Genomic DNA, 20,273 nt, shown 5'->3' on the forward strand with positions numbered 1-20,273 from the left:
TTACTAAAAAAGATTGTATAATAATTATAAAACTATATATGTAAATCACTTTTGATGACAATCAGCGTTGTACTTTACTCAATCAAAAAAGTTAAACGAAATAATGTTTGTTAAATCAAGAAATATTACATGTATATAACATAATTAAATTGTTTTATGAATTTTAAAAATATTAAAATAATAGGAAAGGTTTGAGACATTGTGTAAATATTAACACTTCATGAATGAGATGTTTTTTTTAACAAACTACACATTTTTATTTTTTTTGAAGCTGCAACATAGTATACAGCTTTTGGTTATTTATGACATGCATATCAACTTGATGTACCTAAATATGTAAACACAATCAATACTTCTTTATGAATGGTAGTTAGTATTTGTTATCACGTTTGGAATTTAGGGAGTTTATGAAACACGGTACATTCTTTTGATGTAAATAAGCAGTAGCATGCATTGTTGTTGTGTATTATAAACATTATATACATTATTTTTATTTTTCTGGTAAATAATAGTTCAAGTCTTGTTCCTTTTTCTTAAATCATTCTTATAATTTTAATTGTGAAATTAAGGGAGAACATGCTCTTCAACTCATACACAATTTGTGATTGTTAGCAGAAAGTGATTATAATTGGCTTAGTGGTTTCAACAAAGGGGTTATAATGAATTAATTAAATTTTAAATTGATGTCTTTCTGTATTTTTTTGATTGTTGTATGATATATGATTAATTTGGATAATCTATTTGTTATTTTTTCAGACTTTTTATTAACTTTTTGTTATAGTTGAAGCCAAGCTTATTACAGAAATCTTTTTGTAGTGTAGTTGAGATATTGTTGCAGTATTTTTTGTTATGAAATTGTGGTTTAAAAAAATTGTGCACGATCACAAAAACAGGTTTTATTTTCCTGTATGGATCAAAGTTTTTTAAAACCACAGCTTAAAAACCTTTTTGACGGGTATATATATTTTTTTATCACAATACATGATGAAGTAGTTATGTATAAAAAACTTGTATGCTTGTAAAACGTTTTGCAACGGTAAAGGTGTGTTTAACATTTTATACGTAAATGTTTTACTTTTCTTTTAGATAGAAAAGATGACAATGGAGAGCTTTTTTCAAGTATTTATTATTCTGGTATGTTTGTTTTTTGTAAACAATGTGTGTCTGAAAGCTTAAGCAAGGTGTCCTGTTATATTTACTTTAAGGCTTAATCATATTTTGATTTGAGATATAAAACTGTTCGTGGTAAGAACCTGTTAAAAACATAACTATATTTCCATATTTTATTGTTCATTTGTATGAGAAAATTTTGCTGTTGTTAATATTTGCATGCAGCTAAAATGTCTCTCCGCAATTGCGATATTAAGGAATGCTGCGGAGTTGAATTTAAACATATAATGACTGCCCAAACTATAAAAGAAACAAAAAAATTGTAAAATATTCATAGCACATTTAATTTATTATGATTTTAATCTTACCAGTGTATAACAGAAGTCAGTGTTTTAAAGTCTTTTGGTATCAAACCATTTTACTTTGTAAGAGGACACACAGACATTTTTTTAACAGTTTTTTATTCACAGTATGATCAACACCATGGATACATGGACAGGTTTTACTATCTTTTTTATTTAAATTTTCTGCCGGCCCCTTTTTAATCTATGAAGAAGATAAAAAAATTTAGTGACACAAATAGAAATAGGTATTGGATTCTCAACAACAGTTATATTTGTGTAGGGATTTGTTTACTATCTCAAAATAATATGAAAAAATTAAATAAAGTAAAAATAAAGAAAGTTCTTATTATTACTTGTTATTTAAATTATAACTAAAGTATGTATATTTTTTTAGCTGCTTGCTATTTCACCAGTGTATTCACAATCCGTGTTCATAAAAGAAAATAATAAAAATAACACAGTACAACATAACGCTGTCATTAAAACATCCCTTGTGCATGCTTTTAAGCAAAGTGTTGTTGAAGATTTGAAAAGCACAGAAATTGCACCAACTGTTAACAAGCCAAGCTATGATATTATTGTAACTTCTTCAGTTAGTTTCAAAAACAAAAAGAAAGCATCATCATTATCTGCAGAAATAGAAAGTAAACTAAAGAAAATTGTCAACAGTAAAGAAACTGCAACGTCAGCAAACGAGAAAAGTGTGCAAAGTAAAGATATTATTAGTAGTAGTGCGATTTTAAATGATATTAAATCAACCAAGAAAATGTTTTTATCAGTAGTAAAAAAAATTTCTGCATCAAAATCTCATTCCAATACAATTGAAACGAGAATAAAATATACAACATCACATAAAATTTATTCTTCTTCCAGTTACTTAAAAAGTTCTCCCAAAAGTAGGAAAAACGAAGCATTTTTGTTGCACACTACTCCTGTGACTTTGACCAGTGCTTCAATTAAAGCCAGCACCAATTATGGTAATAAGATTCTTGCAACATCCGATAAAAGTTTTATAACTTCACAAATTGTTATTACTCCATCTTTTACTGTTCAGCACCACAAGACAGATCGGTCAGTATTAAACAAAATTTACATGTCAAAACAAAGGACACCATCTTTGTTATCATCAATGCATGGCAGCTTATCATCAAGTACTATTAATCAGTATGGTGCAGTACCACCAGAAGATGTAAAAATTGTGACCAGTGTGAAATATACAAACAGGATGACCTCAGTTGTTGCAACTACATCCTATCAGAAGAAGGAAATGTCATCATCTCTAGGATCAACAATTTTAGCTGATTTAGAAACAGTATTGACCAAACAAACCGAATTGCAAACACCATCATCAACAGTTGTCATTACTTCTTCCGCAATCGCTCAAGTAACTTCACAGTATTTCACATCGAGCATAATCATAGGCGAATTTACAACAGCTTCAAGCTATATGATGTCAAATAATGCATTTTTAACCACTTCTAAGTCAACTACCAGTGTACAACTATCAAGAAATAAAACCACTACATTGACTTCAAGTACACAGTTATTGAAAGCGTTATCTAGTGTCTATTTGATGTCTTCAAGTTATACAAGGCTTTCCAGTTTCAAGACATACAGCTCAATTTCATCATTTCCTTTATCTTCAAATGCAAAAACTATTTTAAGAACTTCTTCTCGACCATCGTCTTCTTATATTGTTAAAGCTAACCAAAGCACAAAAATCCAGTCGAGTGCTGTATCCTCATCAAAACATATCGCAGTATCAGTACCTCCTCCCACGACACCACCAACGACACCACCCACGACACCACCTACGACACCAACAAATAGTACAAGCACTACAACTGAATTCATAACATCATTACCAACAACGGAAGAGTCATTTACGAATCAACCTGGAATTAAAACATTACCAAGCATTTTAGATAAAACAACCGGTACCACGTTGAAAATTCAAATTTACATTCCATACGACCATACAGAAGTGAAGCATGTGTATATTTTAGTGCAAGAATTTAAAGATGGTGTTTCAGGTAAAACAATTTTTCGTCAGCAATACAGTTTCCTTATAGTTTACAATTTTATTTTTCTGTTTCTCAATTCTGTCATGTGATTGAAACAAGAAAGCATATTCCAATTAGCAAGTGATAAAAATAAGCCATGAGAAATAGTTGAAGAGGTAAAAAAAAGTTGTAAAAGGTGTTTTGAGTCCAAAATTATTTTAAAGTGAGTTAAGAAATCTGTTAAGTTATTGAATATACTGTGCAGTTAACATTAAAGTTGCTAACTTTAGATTCTGCAAGTGTGTCTACATGGTTTGATGTCAACAACCGACCGGCTCACCGGTTCCGCAGATATCGAGCTGTTGAAATTCCAAACTTGAAAAAATCAGTTAAAAACTTGAATCATGATGAAACAAAAAGAATGAAAAGAGAAGCGGTAAATAATAATGATGGAATGCATGCAACAAGCATCGGAATCGATTTGAAATGTGATATACAACCGATATATGTATGTAATGGTCCTTTGAAGCCTGGAACTAGTTACAGGTAATATTATTATCCACAATTATTTTACAAGTATAACTTCTTCACAACATATTTTCATATCATACTTCTGTATGTTTGTTAAATCTTTCTGAGCATCCATAAATATAAACCTCTATTGTATTTTAAACTTACTTTTTTTAATATCTTTCATATTTTAATTATCAGTGGACAGTACTAAGCGTCTGTGCCTCATTTTCACTATATAAAAAACAGTTAAAGTTTCCTGTGTAAAGTTATCAAGTAAGTAGAGAAATCACCCAACCAGATAACCGTATGGATACATCGATTACATTCTAATTCAGTGTAAATTAAAGAATTTGATTTACATTGTTATCATTTATCGTGTAATGTAATATCTAATGTCGTCTGATCCAACAATGGCCTGCCTCCAAGTGTGATTCACATGTGGACCACCATCTGCATGTCACATTCACTTCTACTTAGACACCATGGACACACAATAGTAAACCAGCTGTTAATGTTACATTGAGTATTGTTGGGTTAAAAATTTTTCTCGCTCTTAATTTTATTTTTAAAAAGTTTATTTTCTGTAAATATATTTTCGCATGTTTGACCCCGTGTCTTTATATTGTTAATTTTCATAAAGTTTTTGTTAATAATGAATGATTTGAAACTCGTGATGATTTAGTAAAATGTAACCCTCTTCACAAGACTGTCATTGATAGCTTAGAAGATCATCCTGCTGGGTAGAATATATCGTAAATTAACCATAGGTATTATAAATTGATATTTTAAATAAAAACTCTTTTACCTTCCATCTTGATCATGAAGACTTTATGATATTATACATACGTGAATCCTTTTGTTATAATTTATTCTTTAATTTTCTATCCTAAACATTTTGTTTGCATCTCTTCGAGTTAAAGCTTGGTTTACATCATGCAACCGAAAATATGATATTTTCTTTCACAACTGATACATGTCGCACGATTTGTTCACAATTGAATATATAATGTATAAAAGGCAGAACAAGAATTTACAGAACTGTCGTGTGACCCCAAAAAAGTGTTTATAAAGTATATCATCGTAACACGCCTTTTGTGTGAAGATAATTCACTTGTTACATTACATCGTTAGACAGCATTTGAAGTGCAACAGCTGTATGACAAGAAGGTTATCAGCAAGTGCTCGAAAAAAAAACTTTATCGAAAATTAATTTTAATGTGTTTGATTACAATCTTCATAATTCTGCAGCATTAATGCAGCGTGAATTTGAAGTTCATTAGACCCAGTATCTATTTTTATACATTGCTGATAAATATTTTATAGTATTGTATATGTTGGAAAACTGCGATGGAAACCATCTGTTTGAAAGTTAATTTTTCCATGTGTTGTGTTAATTATTAATATATAGAGTTTCAATGCTTATTAACTTTTGCCTTTACTAAGGTGGTGAATTTAAAGAATGAAAACAATTGTCAATACTCGTTGACTAAAATTTTTACTTTTCTAGATTTCAAGTTGAAGCGGAGTTATTTAACAAGTCGATTTATCATTCTCAATTTACAGAAGCTCATACGACATATAAAGAAACAAGTACGCATATTTTCTTCTGCAATCTTGCTTTCTTATTCAATTGAGAAGCTCTGGAAATTTCGTAGAAGTCAGAAAAAAGTTCAAAATTAAATCTCAAACAAAAAATCGTGTAGCTTTGATAAATATTTTTTAACTAATTTTCGCAGTTGCGTGCTATGTTGATTTTTCGCGAAGATTATTCGTATCGCTATACGAACAATTTTTACGTTGATTTTTCGCGAAGATCATTCGTATCGCTATACGAACAATTTTTACGTTGACTTTTTGCAAAGATCATTCGTATCGCTAAACGAACAATTTTTACGTTGATTTTTCGCGAAGATTTTTTGTATCGCCATACGAACAATTTTATCACTTTCATTAGTTTAGTAAATAGCGAGTTTTTGTAATTTTTTTGCGTAGGTTTATTTTTGCGTAGGTTTATTTTTGCGAATGATTCCCGTCGTTATTATTCGCTAAAAGTTTTGCAAAATAGATAAAGAATAAGAAATTCACGAAAATAAATCTCAAATAAGATAATATTTTATTGTTTGTCAGTTTTACTTACCGGTTTTAGTTGTTGGAAAAGTAAGGAATACCTTTATTAAATTGACATCTACGGAGAGGGGGTTACTGAAGCAATCGTCACTCATAATTTCTACAATGTAGAAATTATGAGTGTATTTCTACAATATAATTTCTCTTTTTTTAGTCAACACAAAGATTGCAGGTCCAAACACTACAATTTTAATCGTTCTTTCTGTTTTGTTGGTTTGTTTTATATTGTTGAGTTTGATTATCACTATCGTTGTGTGCAGACGAAGACAAAGGTATGTTATGTTTTTTTGTTTTTTATTTTTTATGGGAAGGGAAGAAGAAAAAGGTGTAGCTACAACATCGGCTTGTTTAAGTGCGTAAAGTTTCACATAGTGCTGTGGTTGTTTCTAAAGTTGCGGGTTGTTGTTGTTGTTATTACATCTGGAACAAAAATTTTTGGACAGAAAAAAACTTTAGGATTTTTTTTTTGTCCAAGAATTTTTATAATTTTTTATAAGAGGACCGGTGCATAGAAAATGTATATGGGCGAATATGGAAATCAATAAAAACTGTAGTTTTGAATCTTTTTTTTACATTTCATGAGTATTAAAAGTTAGACGAAGCTGGCATTTCTGAGGCTCTATCTACAGAGTTGGATTCGGAAGACCCTTTTTAGGTCTTCATTGAGTGTATGTACACCATAATTGCTTCTAGCCTTCTTTTTGTCTCACTTCCTGTAGCCATTGCTTTTGAAATTTTGTTGAAATTCGTTTAAAAGACTTCCCATACATTTTTTGACTTTATAAATGTTGTCCAAAAATTTTTTTCGCTGAAATAAAAAAATTGTGTCCGAGTTTTTCCGTCGAAACATTTTCCTTTGAAAATTTTCATGTATTTTCATATTTTTGGCTGTTGTGGTACGTTTTATTTTGTGTAATGACACCTCAGTTATAATAATGACTTAAACCCATTTCAACTCCCCATGCTGTAAAATTGAACTTGCATCGTATGCGGCGATAATATCACAAGTTATCACAATTTCTCCCATTTGTACCATAACATAACTTGAAATTAGACTGTACATAATTACAAACGGTCAACGAGAAATTAATGAAATAAGCACATGTCATATGTTGATGGACAATCTGACATGACAATGAAAACTCATTACTTCTAATCGTATGTTGCATCGGTGTTTCGTTTGACATGACACATTGACATAACTAACAGCGTGGTTTGTAACGGTTTTTACCACATGGAACACTTACCATGGTTTGTTATGTCATTTTGAAGGCAGCGTGTAAGAGAAAAATCTTTTTAAATTTTCATAAAGATTGTCTGCCAGCGGTAAAAAGATTGTTTACTTTGTTAGTTTTTTAAAGGTTAATGATTTGCCTTGGTTTTTGATGTTGTTGGTTTGGTGTTAGTGTTTGTTGTTACTTGTTGTTATTTTGTTGTTGTTACTTGATGTTGTTTTTGTTGTTGTTTTGTTGTTTTTGCTGTTGTTTTTGTTTTTGTTGCTGTTGTTTTTCCTTTTTAATGTTTTTAGTCGGTTACCATTTTAACTGATGTCAACACATCACCCATCAGTATTCGTGTTTGTTTCTAGTTTTTATCTGTCTCTGTTTGGTATACATTGACCATATTTATTTCAACGAAAAACTTGGTTTACGTCACAGCCCAGAACACTGCTTGTAATTTTTGTTCATGTTGGTTTTTGCTTCCTTAAAAAATTATTGTGTTAGGTTAGAAAGAGAATTTTAAGAAAATAAATAACATTTAAATAATTTTCAATACACAAAAGAAAATATTTTAATAATCCCGCCATAATTAATCTGTGAAAAGAACGATCGATTTAAAACGTTCATATTTAATGCATAGAATTTAAATTAACCACCTAGTTAAGTGTATACAATAAAATGTTCATATGTAAACATGACTATAACAGCATGTACATAAGAAATAAAGGCTTGTTTATGCTTTTGTTTCTCTCATTTACGTACTTATATTGAAAGATGTTTGCATTATATTTGATACACGTTGTACATGTGCGCATATAAAATTTGATAAGATGAACAGATGTTAAGATTGAGTTTCTGTCGTAAAGAAAATTTCAAGATGGAAAGAAGATTTTGTCTGATGTAAGTATTTTTTAAAACTTTTTTTTTGTTGCTCTTCAAGTTTGCTCGTGGAATTTTTGATGAGCTTGTGAAAAAATACACGATTGTTTCGTGTGATTGATGTGTGTATAGACATGTCGTGTTTTTTTGTTTTCTTTTCTTGAAAATGTTTTTGGTAACAAGAAATTTTATTAACATGAAGACATGTATAATGATGAGGTTAAAAGATGCTTGTGGTAGCAAAATGTTTGCGTTTATTTTTTTCTTATGGTTTTTATTTATTTTTTTAATTATACCACTTATATTGATGTATGTCTTGTTCATACATTTAAAGACTTAGATTGACAATCTCAGTGTGGTGCGTTTTTATTCTAGAACGTTTTAATTGTATCAGAAAACATTTGAATCTCTTTGCATTAAATTTTTTTATGAAAACCAAAAACTCGGAAAGCTGAAATAAATTCAGGGTTTCAGAGCTATTTTCAAATGCAACATATTTTTAGCGTATTCTTACACTTTGCCCAAAATTGGAACTTAATTTTTTAAACAAGAGAGTCTCTAATAATAAAGAACGTAGCGATAAATTCTTGTTGTTTCTTCGTTTTAATATGAAAATTTTTTTTGCAGCTGTGAATTACCTAACTGCCGTCCTGTCTGTTTCACATCGTCATAACAATACGAATGTGTTTTAATTAATTTAAAATATGGCTTATGTCTATAGTTACAGTCTTTTCGTACCATATATTCGTAATATATATTCGAGTTCCGCGTTTCGCTTGCTTTCATTAACAGAAGGGATTTTTTCTTTAAAAGCAAAGTATTCAAAAGAGAGAAAATAGTTTTTAACATAACCGGCAATTTGATTTCTAAAATTTCTAAAAGTTTTTTTTTCAACAGTTGAATAAATAGGTGTGTCATTCAATAACCCGACCTAGAATACGCTAGGTTTTACATGACATTCTATTTAACAACATAGTAACGAAACATGTTATATGTAAAAATGTTTTAAGAAAATAAATTTAAAAGGTTGAACACAATTACAAGTTATAAAAGTTTGCCAATTTGTTTTTAAAAAACACCTACCAGCTTCTTATTAATTGAAAATTATGTGCACAAGCACCCCTGTTCTTTTATTCAAGAAACTTTAGGAACAAACTTTTGTACTGAGTAACACTTGAACCACACCCTCTCACGAAACACATCAAACAAGAAGCCCTGGGGGCTCTAAGAATTTCCGCTCGCTACCAAAATATTTAATGACAACCTGCTACGTGCCAAACATTTGGAGAGGTTTGGTGCATGAAGCTCTGAAGATAAAGCACACAAGTGACATATCATACAACAAACGCAAACAAAACGAAACGTGTCATGATAAACTCACATTTTAAAAGAAATTGCTAAGAAATTGCTAACAAAAAATACAGCCTAATGGTTGAAAGTCTTGTGATTGAAACGTTTATGGTCATAAACGGCATTTAGTTGACAAAAAAATCAAACTTTTGTATCATCATCATTTTCAGCATACTTTATTTGTTAACTGTGCCAAATTTGTCCGAAATTGAAGTAGTTTTAGTTTTTGGACCAATTTTGGCCTAAAATGACATTTAGGTAACAAGAAATCAAAATTTTGATGTCACCATCATGTTCAGCATACTTCATTTGTTAACTGTGCCAAATTTTGTTGAAAATAAAGTAGTTTTAATTATTGGACCAATTTTGGCCTAAAATGACATTTAGGTGACAAAAATCAAAATTATGATGTCACCATTATGTTCAGCATACTTTTTTTGTTAACTGTGCCAAATTTTGTCGAAAACAAATACCAATTTCGGCCTGAAACGTCATTTAGATGACTTTCCAGTACTTGGGAGCTTGGGTACGAAGTTTAAATCTGTGACGTTGCATTTGACCATTTGGGACAGGGTTAGTTAGTTAGTCGGTTATACCAATACTATCCTTCTCTCAGAAGAACGTGAAATCCCAGGGTCGATTTTTTCTCAAAAAATGCTCCGAAAGAAAATAACGACGGTTTTAAAGAATTTCCTACGCCTTCAGGCGCGGAAATTCAATTAACACAAGTGTTAGTTTCTACTTAGTATAATTATTATAGCGAGCATTTAAATAGCGTATAGATTTGTTGGCATAGCAACACAGATTGACAACAATACGTGACGAGGTTGTAAATGTATACAGGAATTCTTTTTTTTTTAAAAAAGTGTCGCGAAATGTGCTAGTTTTTGCTAGTATTTTCTTTTAAAGGCCGAAATACACGATCAGTTCAAACTGACAGTTTAAACTGATAATAGAAAAAACTGATCGTGTAAACAAAAAGAACGGATGAATTTTTCATGATCCTTTTAAACTGATCAGTTTTTTTTAAAAGATGGACGTGTTCATCTTTTTCAGTTAAACCTTGGAGGAAAGAATACGAATTCCTCCAAGGTTAAACTGATGAAAATTTTTTATTGAAATCATGAGATAAGCCGGATGTTTCTTTTGTTTTCAACACGTGGCGAACACTTCCGAATGATTTCGTAGTAACTTTTATGTGATTTTTGATAAAGTGCTTTTATGAACTCAGAAAAGATGTTGTAAATAAATCTGCGTAACTAGCTCCAGTCCCCAAAAAACGAATAGTTGTTGCTAGTTTGATTTTTAGAGGTAGAGAATCTCGCATGACTGTATTTTTTTAATTATTGAATGTTCAATAAGGAACAGTAATTCATCAAAAGTTTCAGGTCCAATACGCAAGAACTTTTAATACTCCAAATGATCTTCCTGCCTAAGTTCACTTAACAACGCATGTACCTCATAAATGCATCCGTTGTAACCACGGCTTTACCCAAATTGTTCGTTTCGTTCTTGTACTTTTTTGCTTTTTACAATAATAACCACAGCCGCCGCAATTGCTGCACCTTGCACTGCGCTGTCCATGTCGAAAAAGAAAAAAAAATGAAAGTTTTTTCATTTTAAACTGAACGTGTAGACAGGTGCGTCTTATCAGTTAAACTGATGAAAAAAAACTGTCAGTTTAAATTGATCCATGATCGTGTATTTCAGCCCTAGGACAAAATTGTACAAGATTGTAGATTTTGAAACTTTCGTTTTCAAGTTAAAACGCAGCTAAAAAATTTTTCTTTTTGTTTCTTACTATTTACTCATTTATTGTTTGTTTGTTTGTTTGTTGTTGTTTTTATTATTATTTTATTTAAGTCATATGGTAAACTTACAAATATAATAGCCTCCACTTTCTTTTTGTTCTCTTAAAAGAAACCTCGTGATACTGGAAAAGGTGAATATAAAACTTAACATCCCTTCTGTAAATAGTGAGTTCGTGTATTTCGAAGGAAATTAAATGTTGGACGAAAACGTGTTTCCTTTCCTTGGTTCTTACATTGTACAAAAATGCTTTAATATTCGTAACGTAGTTCTCACTAGGCTGAAAAACAAGCACCAACTACTAAACTCCTGTTTAAGCAAAAAATAGTCGAGTAGTTGAAGAAGGTTTTTGTGGAAATAAAATTTTAATCGAGGAGGGTTCAAGAGCAAGGTTTAAGATGATAGACTGTGACTGTCCAGGTAGAATTCTATAAAAAGTTTCGTCTTCAATGATATCGCGTTAATTTGTGTCTCTTGCAATAAACCTCAAAGTCCGGTAAATAGTTACTTTTTTCTTTTTTTAGCGCATTGTCATATCTCTGTCTACCATTACTATTTTTGTGTGAATGTTTATTTTACCTAATGGTAGAGGACGATTGAGTCATGCTTTGAAGTGTTTTTCTTCTTTTAATTTCACAAGAGAATATATTTATTCTTTTAAATTACGTTAAAGCTGTGATTTTGTATGTTATGTTGTTTGTCATTAGATGAATGAAAATGTTGATCGATTTAATATTTTTTTTCTTAATTTCTTAATTTGAATTGTGGTTTTAAAAGATAGTTGCTGATCATAACTTTGAAATTATTAGTGGTGTTATAAAATTTGAAACGACAGAGTTATTAAAGACTGTTGGTGTGGCTTTATAATGTTTTGCACTTGTGTGAACTATTTAAAAATGAAAACTGAGAATATTTCAATTTAGTTTTGTGTTTTTTTCTTTTTTCTCTTCTTTGCTTACGCTCACAATTCAACAAAAGTACGGCTCTCGCACGAATAAAGAAATTAAAATTACTGGAAACAAAGTTGTTTTTTACCTACTTGAACTAGTTTTAAAAGTAATAGCAAAAGAGAGTTTCGAAAGAGAGAGAATTTTTTGAAAATGAAACCTTCGATTGATATTTTTAACACGTCCAAAAAATTGTAGTCAGTTACCATATTTGCAGTTAATTTTTATCCATTTTCAATTAATTCCTTATGCGCCTTTATAATAGCAGTCAGGGAGGAGATTATCAAGAAAGACAGCCAAGAGTTTAAAACTTTACGAACACTTCAAGTTTGTGCAAGTCCTTGACCTCTAAGATGGAGTTTTGTTTTTGTTTCTTAGTTGTCAATTTTCTTCTTAATTGAACGTCCATTGACGTGTATAAGTATTTTCCACGAAACTTTTAATTGCGAGAATTAATAAGCATGTTTCTCCGTCTATTATGTTGGATAATACTGCAGAGGCAGAAGATTGCGATGCTCTACAGGATGGTAAAATAGTTTCGTTTAGTTCGTTTTATTCAGATGAATTGTAATTTGGGACCAACGTGGTGTTATGACGAAGATTTTTATTTGAAGGTTTCAAAATCGGAAGATAATGCTTAAAGTTGAAAGTATTTTTAACCTGAATTAATTATGAATAAGCATAGGGCGTTATCTCAAATTTTTCTTTTTACTAACTTCACCAAGATCTGTTGGCCACGAAGAGATGGGGAGGTAGTCTATTGATATGCAATGTGTTCAAGATATGAGATTATGCAGAAATATTGAGCATAATGCGGTGAATTCATTAAAACCTTGTTTTCTTTCTTCCAAGGTAAAACCAAGGTGTTTCACAGTTCATCTTTTGTGTTCTTCTTCTTTTGTTTGATGAAACATGCGGCTTATTTCTTATCAGTGATTAAAAAGTGTTAAAAAAACATTTGGCTGGAACAATTTAGGAATGAATCTGAAATAAAAAAAGATTAAGAAACGAACAAGTTTTTTATTTAAGAAGTTCACCTGTGATAAGACATTTATATTTAAATTTTATTTTGACTTTTCAAGTTCTTATTTGAATCGTGACTCCAACTGAAAGTGTTTTTAAATTTTTTTAACTTTCTTTTCAACATTATGTTTTAAATTTCATTTTCTGAATTGTTTAAACAATGCGTATGGTTGTTGTATTTGTTGTACGCCATTAAATGTGAAATCATTTTTGATAATAATCTTGTGTTGTTATTCTTGTTGTTCTTGTTGTTTTTGTGGATACAAAAGATATTTTTGGCATTCGGCTTGTAATTATATGTTTTCAGGTACAAGTCCCCACTATGGCGCACTTTAAATGTAGTGTTGTCAGCCCATTAGTAACATCTACTAACCGACTTGTGTGGCAGGCAAGTAAGTTAGAGCAATGCTATGCGTATCTCTGGCGGTAGTTGCAGTCGGGGGAGGGGGGAGGAAGAGCCAGCTGTTAGGATGGAATCCCCAAGGACGTTAAAACTTTTTGTTACTTATTTATTTACTTACTAAAGAACTGCATCATAGACATCAGGTCAAACTAGCAAACCTAATCCCGTTTTTTTTTTTTTTTTTGCAACCTAAATTTTTTTTCACATACGTGTGTCATGTTGACCGTGTAAGCTAAAAAGCGGATGAAAATTTTTTGATTTTTAGCATATCGTTTTTACTTCAGAAGCATTTTAATGCAAAAAACACACTGTTTAGACCAGCATCATTTAATTTGTCAAACCTAATTTAGGTATTAATTAATTGCATAAAAAGTTGTTTAAATAAATTCTATAAAAGCTGTTTTGAATAGAAAAAATGAGCAGTTGAATGCGTAGGTATAGAATGATTAAGCCGCTTCAAACGACGTAAAGATTAGCTTTAAAAGTCATAAATTGAAACATTCAATCATTTTTTTGAATGTTATGATTCATGATATCGTCCAATCTAACTATTCAACTTTGCTCATATTTTATTTATAACAATTAAAATTTCATTGATTTATAGAGAAAAAAAAATTAACGTTTGCTGCGTGTAGACTTGGGTTTTAGAAAGAAGTTTGTTTTTAAACAGATATTTTTGGTGTTCATTTTTTAGGCGCTATATATGACATAATATTTTGCGAATTGTACCTGCTTGTTTGCGTGTGTATGGATGAAAATGCGTCAACATTTATATACTTTGCATAAGTTAAAAGACTTTGTCGGTTTTGTCTTTACTTGTATTAATGTTGTAATCCGTCGTCGTCTGTCGTCGTCGTCTGTCGTCGTCGTCTCGTTTGTTGTCGTTTTTTGTTTTGTTTTTGCTCGTCGTCGTAGGTTTTATCGTTGTTGTTGTCGTCATTGCGTCCTTTTTGTCATATTGGGTTTCGTTGTTGCTGTTGTTGTTGTTGTTTTGACGAAGAGTTTTAGCCAAGTAGATTTAGTTAACGTACTGTGATGAAAAATTTGTATTTATATTGCATCTGATGTTGTTGCTACACCTAACGCCTTTAGCTGACTTAATTTTAGGGACTTGAAACAATAATAATAATAATAATAATAATACAAATAATAATAAAACAAATATATGTAAAGAATGAGGACGGAACTCATTGATGAGAATTATGTCTTGTTCGACAAACAGACATTAAGAGAATATGCAACATGTTCTCGAAATGGTTCTCTTAAAAGAAGCATGTCAGAAACTTTGTTTACCTTAAAAGATAAATGTTCTAAGTATGTGTCTATCATTTCGCCTGCTGCTTCACGTAGAGGACGAAGTTTACGTGGCGACTCAACTGATGACGTGCGATCTGCATTGATGCATTCCAGTCAAAAATCCTCCAAACATTCCAGACGGAAATTCGCAGGACCAGATATCTTGATGGAAAGACGAAAAAGTATCAAAGGGATGACCAGGTGAGTTTGCTACTTTTTCCTGTTTCTTCTGCCACAAGGATCAACTCACGTTTTTTTTTTTAGTTTTAATTTGATTCACTATTAATTAGTTGTGTTTGTACCTTTTTACCACTTTGTTGGTAATTTTTTGGTGTATCTATGACAACGCTTATTTTTGTATTAAAACCTCCAAAATCTAGTAAAGAAGTTCACAGAACCTCCTCAAATCTCATCAAATTGTAAATAGAGTGGAAACCGTTTTGATGTGACATTAGTCGCATGACGCATTTTCTACTCGTTTGTTTTCAGTTTTTCAATCTTTTCTTGTCTTTTAATTTTATCATGATAACGAATCTATATTTTGAAGATCTTGCGTTTAGACCTGTTTCTGTTCGTGATTTCCGCGCTTGGGTTCTACGAAGCTCATCAGACAGCGACTTTCGTTTCGCAGAAGAATTTGAGGTGAGTAACGCTCTTTTCTTTAAAAAGATCTGCCAAAAGCTTTCCATTTCATGTTATAACTTGAAACATATTCTAAAACTGCATTATTTATTGTGCAAATTCATGTGTGACGTCATATAAAAAACCGCATTGGCCATCTACCTGTGCATTTTAATACTCCTACGGTTGCTAGGAGATTTTCGATCTTATACGTCACTGTTTGTTCTGCATTTTATCATCTCGTGAAATAACATATTCTGCTTTTTAGTCCATGCGAGATGTTGGTAAATTTGAACGACATGAGGTGGCTGACATGCCGGAGAACCGCGGTAAAAATAGATACGTGAACGTGCTTGCATGTAAGGATGAAATATATCGTGCTATTACTTAATGTAATCCACATTGAAATGTTCTGTATTTTCGCGTTTGCAAACTTTTGCAAGATACCTTGACTTGCCCGTCAGTGTTACTGTGTTTATACCAAATGTTAAGTCTACGAGAATAATTTTATCAACATTGTTTAGATGATTATACACGAGTAAAATTAACGTCGATTGACGATGAACCTGGTTCGGATTATATCAACGCAAATTATGTACACGTAAGTTGATGCCACTGGTCATTAGTTCATGTTTATTATAACAGCATTTAGTAACATTGAAAACACCTGTTATCATTTATCTGTAGGGCTATAAACGACCTAGAGCATATATAGCTTCTCAAGGTCCTCTACCAAGTACGACAGATGACTTCTGGAGGATGACCTGGGAGCAGAATTCACGAATTATTGTCATGGTAACACAGTGTATGGAACGGGGTCGGGTAAGTGTTTTGAATGTCTTATGATGGAATTTCGTTGACATGCTAAAATATCTCATCTTTCTCTGACTGACCCACTCCTTTGAAAAAAAAATGTTAATATGTACTGGTTACTTTGCCTTAAGGGAGGAAATTAAATTGCGGAACAGATTTGTGCGGATTTTATTTTTGCGGATGAGTGTCCCAGAAATGGCATATTTTGTGGAATAAATTGATGCGAACAACGACCTCAAAAGAGATATTGCGGAACAAACCTTTGCGGATGCAAGAATTTGGGTTAATCGAAAACTTAATTTAGTACCTAATTATATAAAAAACATTCAATTTATGGAATATCATCTCTCTATTTTTCATCAAAATATCAAAAAAAGAATACTAGCAAATGTAAGATCAAATATCGTCATTGAAAATATCGAAAATATTTCTACATGGATCGTCCTCCACAGACCACTCCTCTTCGTCACTATCATTTGCGGAATTTATTTTTGCGGATTTGGGCAAAATCCGCAAAAATTAATTCCGATAATTTAATTAAGTTTCTTCCGCAAATAATTTCTCCCCTTAAGGTACAAGTTTTAGTTTGTTTTGAACTGCACTCACGAAGCGAAAAGTAATCTCCTTTACCAGTTAAAAAGAGCTTTGGTTTTACCACTTTTTACATTCTTACAAACTTCTTTACGTGTTTGTCAATAAAAACAAAGAGTCCGTTACGAAAATAGTGTCTTCGTGCTTTCACACATTAGTCACGTGTTTAGGTTAAATGTCACGAGTATTGGCCGACCACAGAGTCGACTCGTTTCGGAGAAATAGTGGTTACGCAACTGTCGGAGTATGAAGCGTCAGAATGGGTTGAAAGAGAATTTCTACTCGAGTTTGAGGTGAGTGCTAAATAACCGGTGCTTAGCGATTTATTTTAATCTTAAGAAATACTAAAAAATGACGGCATTGGTCCATAGATTGAAAATCCTTGGCGATACTTCATAAAGCAATGTTTTTATTTAGGGCGAAACGCGGCATTTACGACATTATCAATTTATAGCATGGCCGGACCACGGTGTACCGAAATCTACAACAGCAATGCTTGACTTTATACATACTATCAGATTACAACAACAACCAGAAGATGGCCCGCTTATTTGCCATTGCTCGTAAGTGCTTAGTTGTTTCTTTAAAGTATAACTTTTATCTAACTGTATGTAACCAATGCGAGAAACAGTCTCTATAACACAGGGAGTACAAATGAAATGTCGCTGTAACAAATTTTTAGTAATTAAGTTTTGAGTATGAATTAGTTCGTTAGTGACAAGAAACTTTATCTGCCGCGAAAAATGTTATTTTTTTAAAATAAAATAGGCAGCTTCCTCCTAGGCAGCTTGCTCCTAGAATATAATATTTGCGTTAATACTTATTTTTTGAACATTTTTTGCTGGCCAGTACTCTGCAGCGCCCCTTAGAAATTAGAAATTCTATGGCTGACTTTTGTTTTTAGTGCTGGAGTTGGAAGGACTGGTACCTACTTATGTCTCGATATCCTAATGAATAAATTACACTATGAATACAATGTAGATGTATACGGTGTCGTGTGTTTAATGCGAACACAGCGTTGCTCGATGGTTCAAACAGAGGTTTGTTTTATTATTTAGGCATTATTTGTATTAAAGTTTGTCAGATATTTCTCCGATATTTGCGATTTGCGGACATGAGCTTATGCATGCGGGACGAATTTACTATTGCTAATTGAGAAAACAATAAAAAACGTATTTTTGCTGCAAATGAAAGACGTAAATTGAAGTATAGAAGATCTTTATTTGTGATAAAACGTCATAGAATATTTGACGCGCATAATTTACTCGAAACTTGCATAAATTTCAGCTCAAGAAACTCGCATAAAAATAAATTGGATATTTTTTAGGATCAATACATCTTTATTCACCGTGTCATGCTTGAATATTTGCAACAAAAGGAGGACAAGCAACAAATCTTTTCAACTCTCACTCGTCCAACAAATGGTCAAACACCGGTTGTGTTTACTACCAATGGTGATGATGATCATCCCGACAGCGATGGTGAGTGGATTTCCTTTCATGTTTAAATTGGTGCTCCTTATCGACTTTTCCATTTAGTTGCATCTGGCTAAAAATGCGAATCATACGCCCTACTTTGAAAATGCAAATCATACGCCCTACTTTGTAATTGAAACATATATAGTGTTAACTATCTGGTAGACAAAATAACAAAAAGAAGTTTGTATCCCCTTCTGTTTTACTGTTTTCTTTAATAAAATTTGTGAAAATAATCGAAAATTAATAAAATGAAGCACGAAAATTGTCTCCTAAACATAGCTAGTTTTGTTTAACTGTCCCTCTCCCTCTTTTTGTTTTAGCATTCTTAGACGAAGATGAACAGTTGAACGAAAAACTGGTGGAGCGAACAGAATTTTCAACTGATATCGACGACGAGTTGCACAGTAGTCAAAATAGTGTATGCGAAACATCCACGTGACATTTTACAAGCACGTGATTGGCTGAGCTACTCAGTAATCAAAATAGTATATGAGAATCATCCTTGTGACATTTTACAAGCACATGATTGGCTAAGTTACTCAGTAATCAAAATAGTATATGACAAACATTCACGTGACATTTTATAAGCACATAATTGGCTGAGCTACTCAGTAATCAAAATAGTGTATGAGAAACATCCACGTGACATTTTACAAGCGCATGATTGGCTGAGCTACTCAGTATTGCAAATAGTGTATGGGAAACATCCACGTGACATTTTACAAGCGCATGATTGGCTGAGCTACTCAGTATTGCAAATAGTGTATGGGAAACATCCACTCTTTGGAATACTGAGTATATTGACATGTTTTTTTGTTTTTAAAACGAACGGTGCACCGACAAGCACTCAATCAGCTTTAAAAAAAAATTTAAAACGTAAGTGCTGGTAGTTGAGATGACAGCGTTAGATATATTTGAATTTTTATTTTATTTATTTGTCAAACAAATTTTATACATATGTACATAGAAAAAATCTTTTATATTTTACCGAGATTTCGCCTGTTTTAGGTAGGATGCAGACACTATAAGCATTTTTATTACGCATGCGCAAAACATAGAGATCGCGTAAAAATTTTCCTTACGTACAAAAATGACCTATCACCTTTCTGAGGATTCAGTTGCGCTGCGAGAACTACTCATCTTTTTTCAAGAGCTGTATTGTATATAATCTTTTACGAAGTAAGATAGTTGCAAGATTTATTTTGTCTCTTTTTTCTGCCTCCACGGGTTTTTTTCCAGTTTTTTGGGGTAATACAGTAAACTCTCCAATTAGCGGATACCTTCGGTGCAAAACTATTAAAAAGGGTTTGAAGCACTAGCTAGGTGGCTTACAGACAAATGAAATGCATTTCATTCTTATACTTTAGTAGCTAAAGAAATCTGTAAGAATCTGAATCATCTTCGCTCATGCTATCCACGTAAAATAGCTTCTCCAGCAACTTTTAAGTTTCTAACGATTTTTTTTTTTACCCTGTCTGCTAATTAGAAATAAATTTTAGGGGGAAAGTTATTTTGTGCTAATAAAATTGTCCGCTAACTACAGTTTTCGCTAATTGACTGTCCGCTATTTAGAAAGTTTCGTGTGAAGTTTGGATCGTGGTTTTGCCGGTACAAAGGAATTTGTCCGTTGTTTGGAAGTGTCCTAATTGGAGTGTCCGTTAGTTGGAGTGTCCGTTAATTGGAGTGTCCGTTAATTGGAGTGTCCGTTAATTAGAGTGTCCGAAATTTGGGGTGTCCGCTAATTGG

At 32.0% G+C, this 20,273-nt stretch overlaps 1 protein-coding gene across 2 annotated transcripts; it reads left to right on the forward strand.

The window, feature by feature from the left end:
- Positions 1-602: 602 nt before the first annotated feature.
- On the forward strand, positions 603-19,727 carry LOC130654582 (uncharacterized). Of its 2 annotated transcripts, XM_057457191.1 has the most exons (16): positions 610-955; positions 1,087-1,134; positions 1,849-3,487; positions 3,748-4,003; positions 5,478-5,560; positions 6,252-6,369; positions 15,079-15,225; positions 15,585-15,666; positions 15,914-16,004; positions 16,170-16,246; positions 16,333-16,467; positions 17,220-17,342; positions 17,467-17,612; positions 17,954-18,089; positions 18,377-18,530; positions 18,848-19,727. In XM_057457191.1, exons 2-16 carry the CDS (start codon positions 1,096-1,098, stop codon positions 18,964-18,966), a joined length of 3,345 nt encoding a protein of 1,114 aa, XP_057313174.1. In that variant the 5' UTR covers positions 610-955; positions 1,087-1,095; the 3' UTR covers positions 18,967-19,727. The 2 variants fall into 2 exon arrangements, 1 of the variants encoding a protein (XP_057313174.1); XR_008984456.1 differs by lacking the exon at positions 18,848-19,727 and having other exon boundaries at positions 603-955; positions 17,504-17,612; positions 18,377-18,516.
- Positions 19,728-20,273: the final 546 nt, after the last annotated feature.

The sequence above is a fragment of the Hydractinia symbiolongicarpus genome, chromosome 8 (assembly GCF_029227915.1).
Source record: "Hydractinia symbiolongicarpus strain clone_291-10 chromosome 8, HSymV2.1, whole genome shotgun sequence".
Taxonomy (NCBI): Eukaryota; Metazoa; Cnidaria; class Hydrozoa; order Anthoathecata; family Hydractiniidae; genus Hydractinia; species Hydractinia symbiolongicarpus.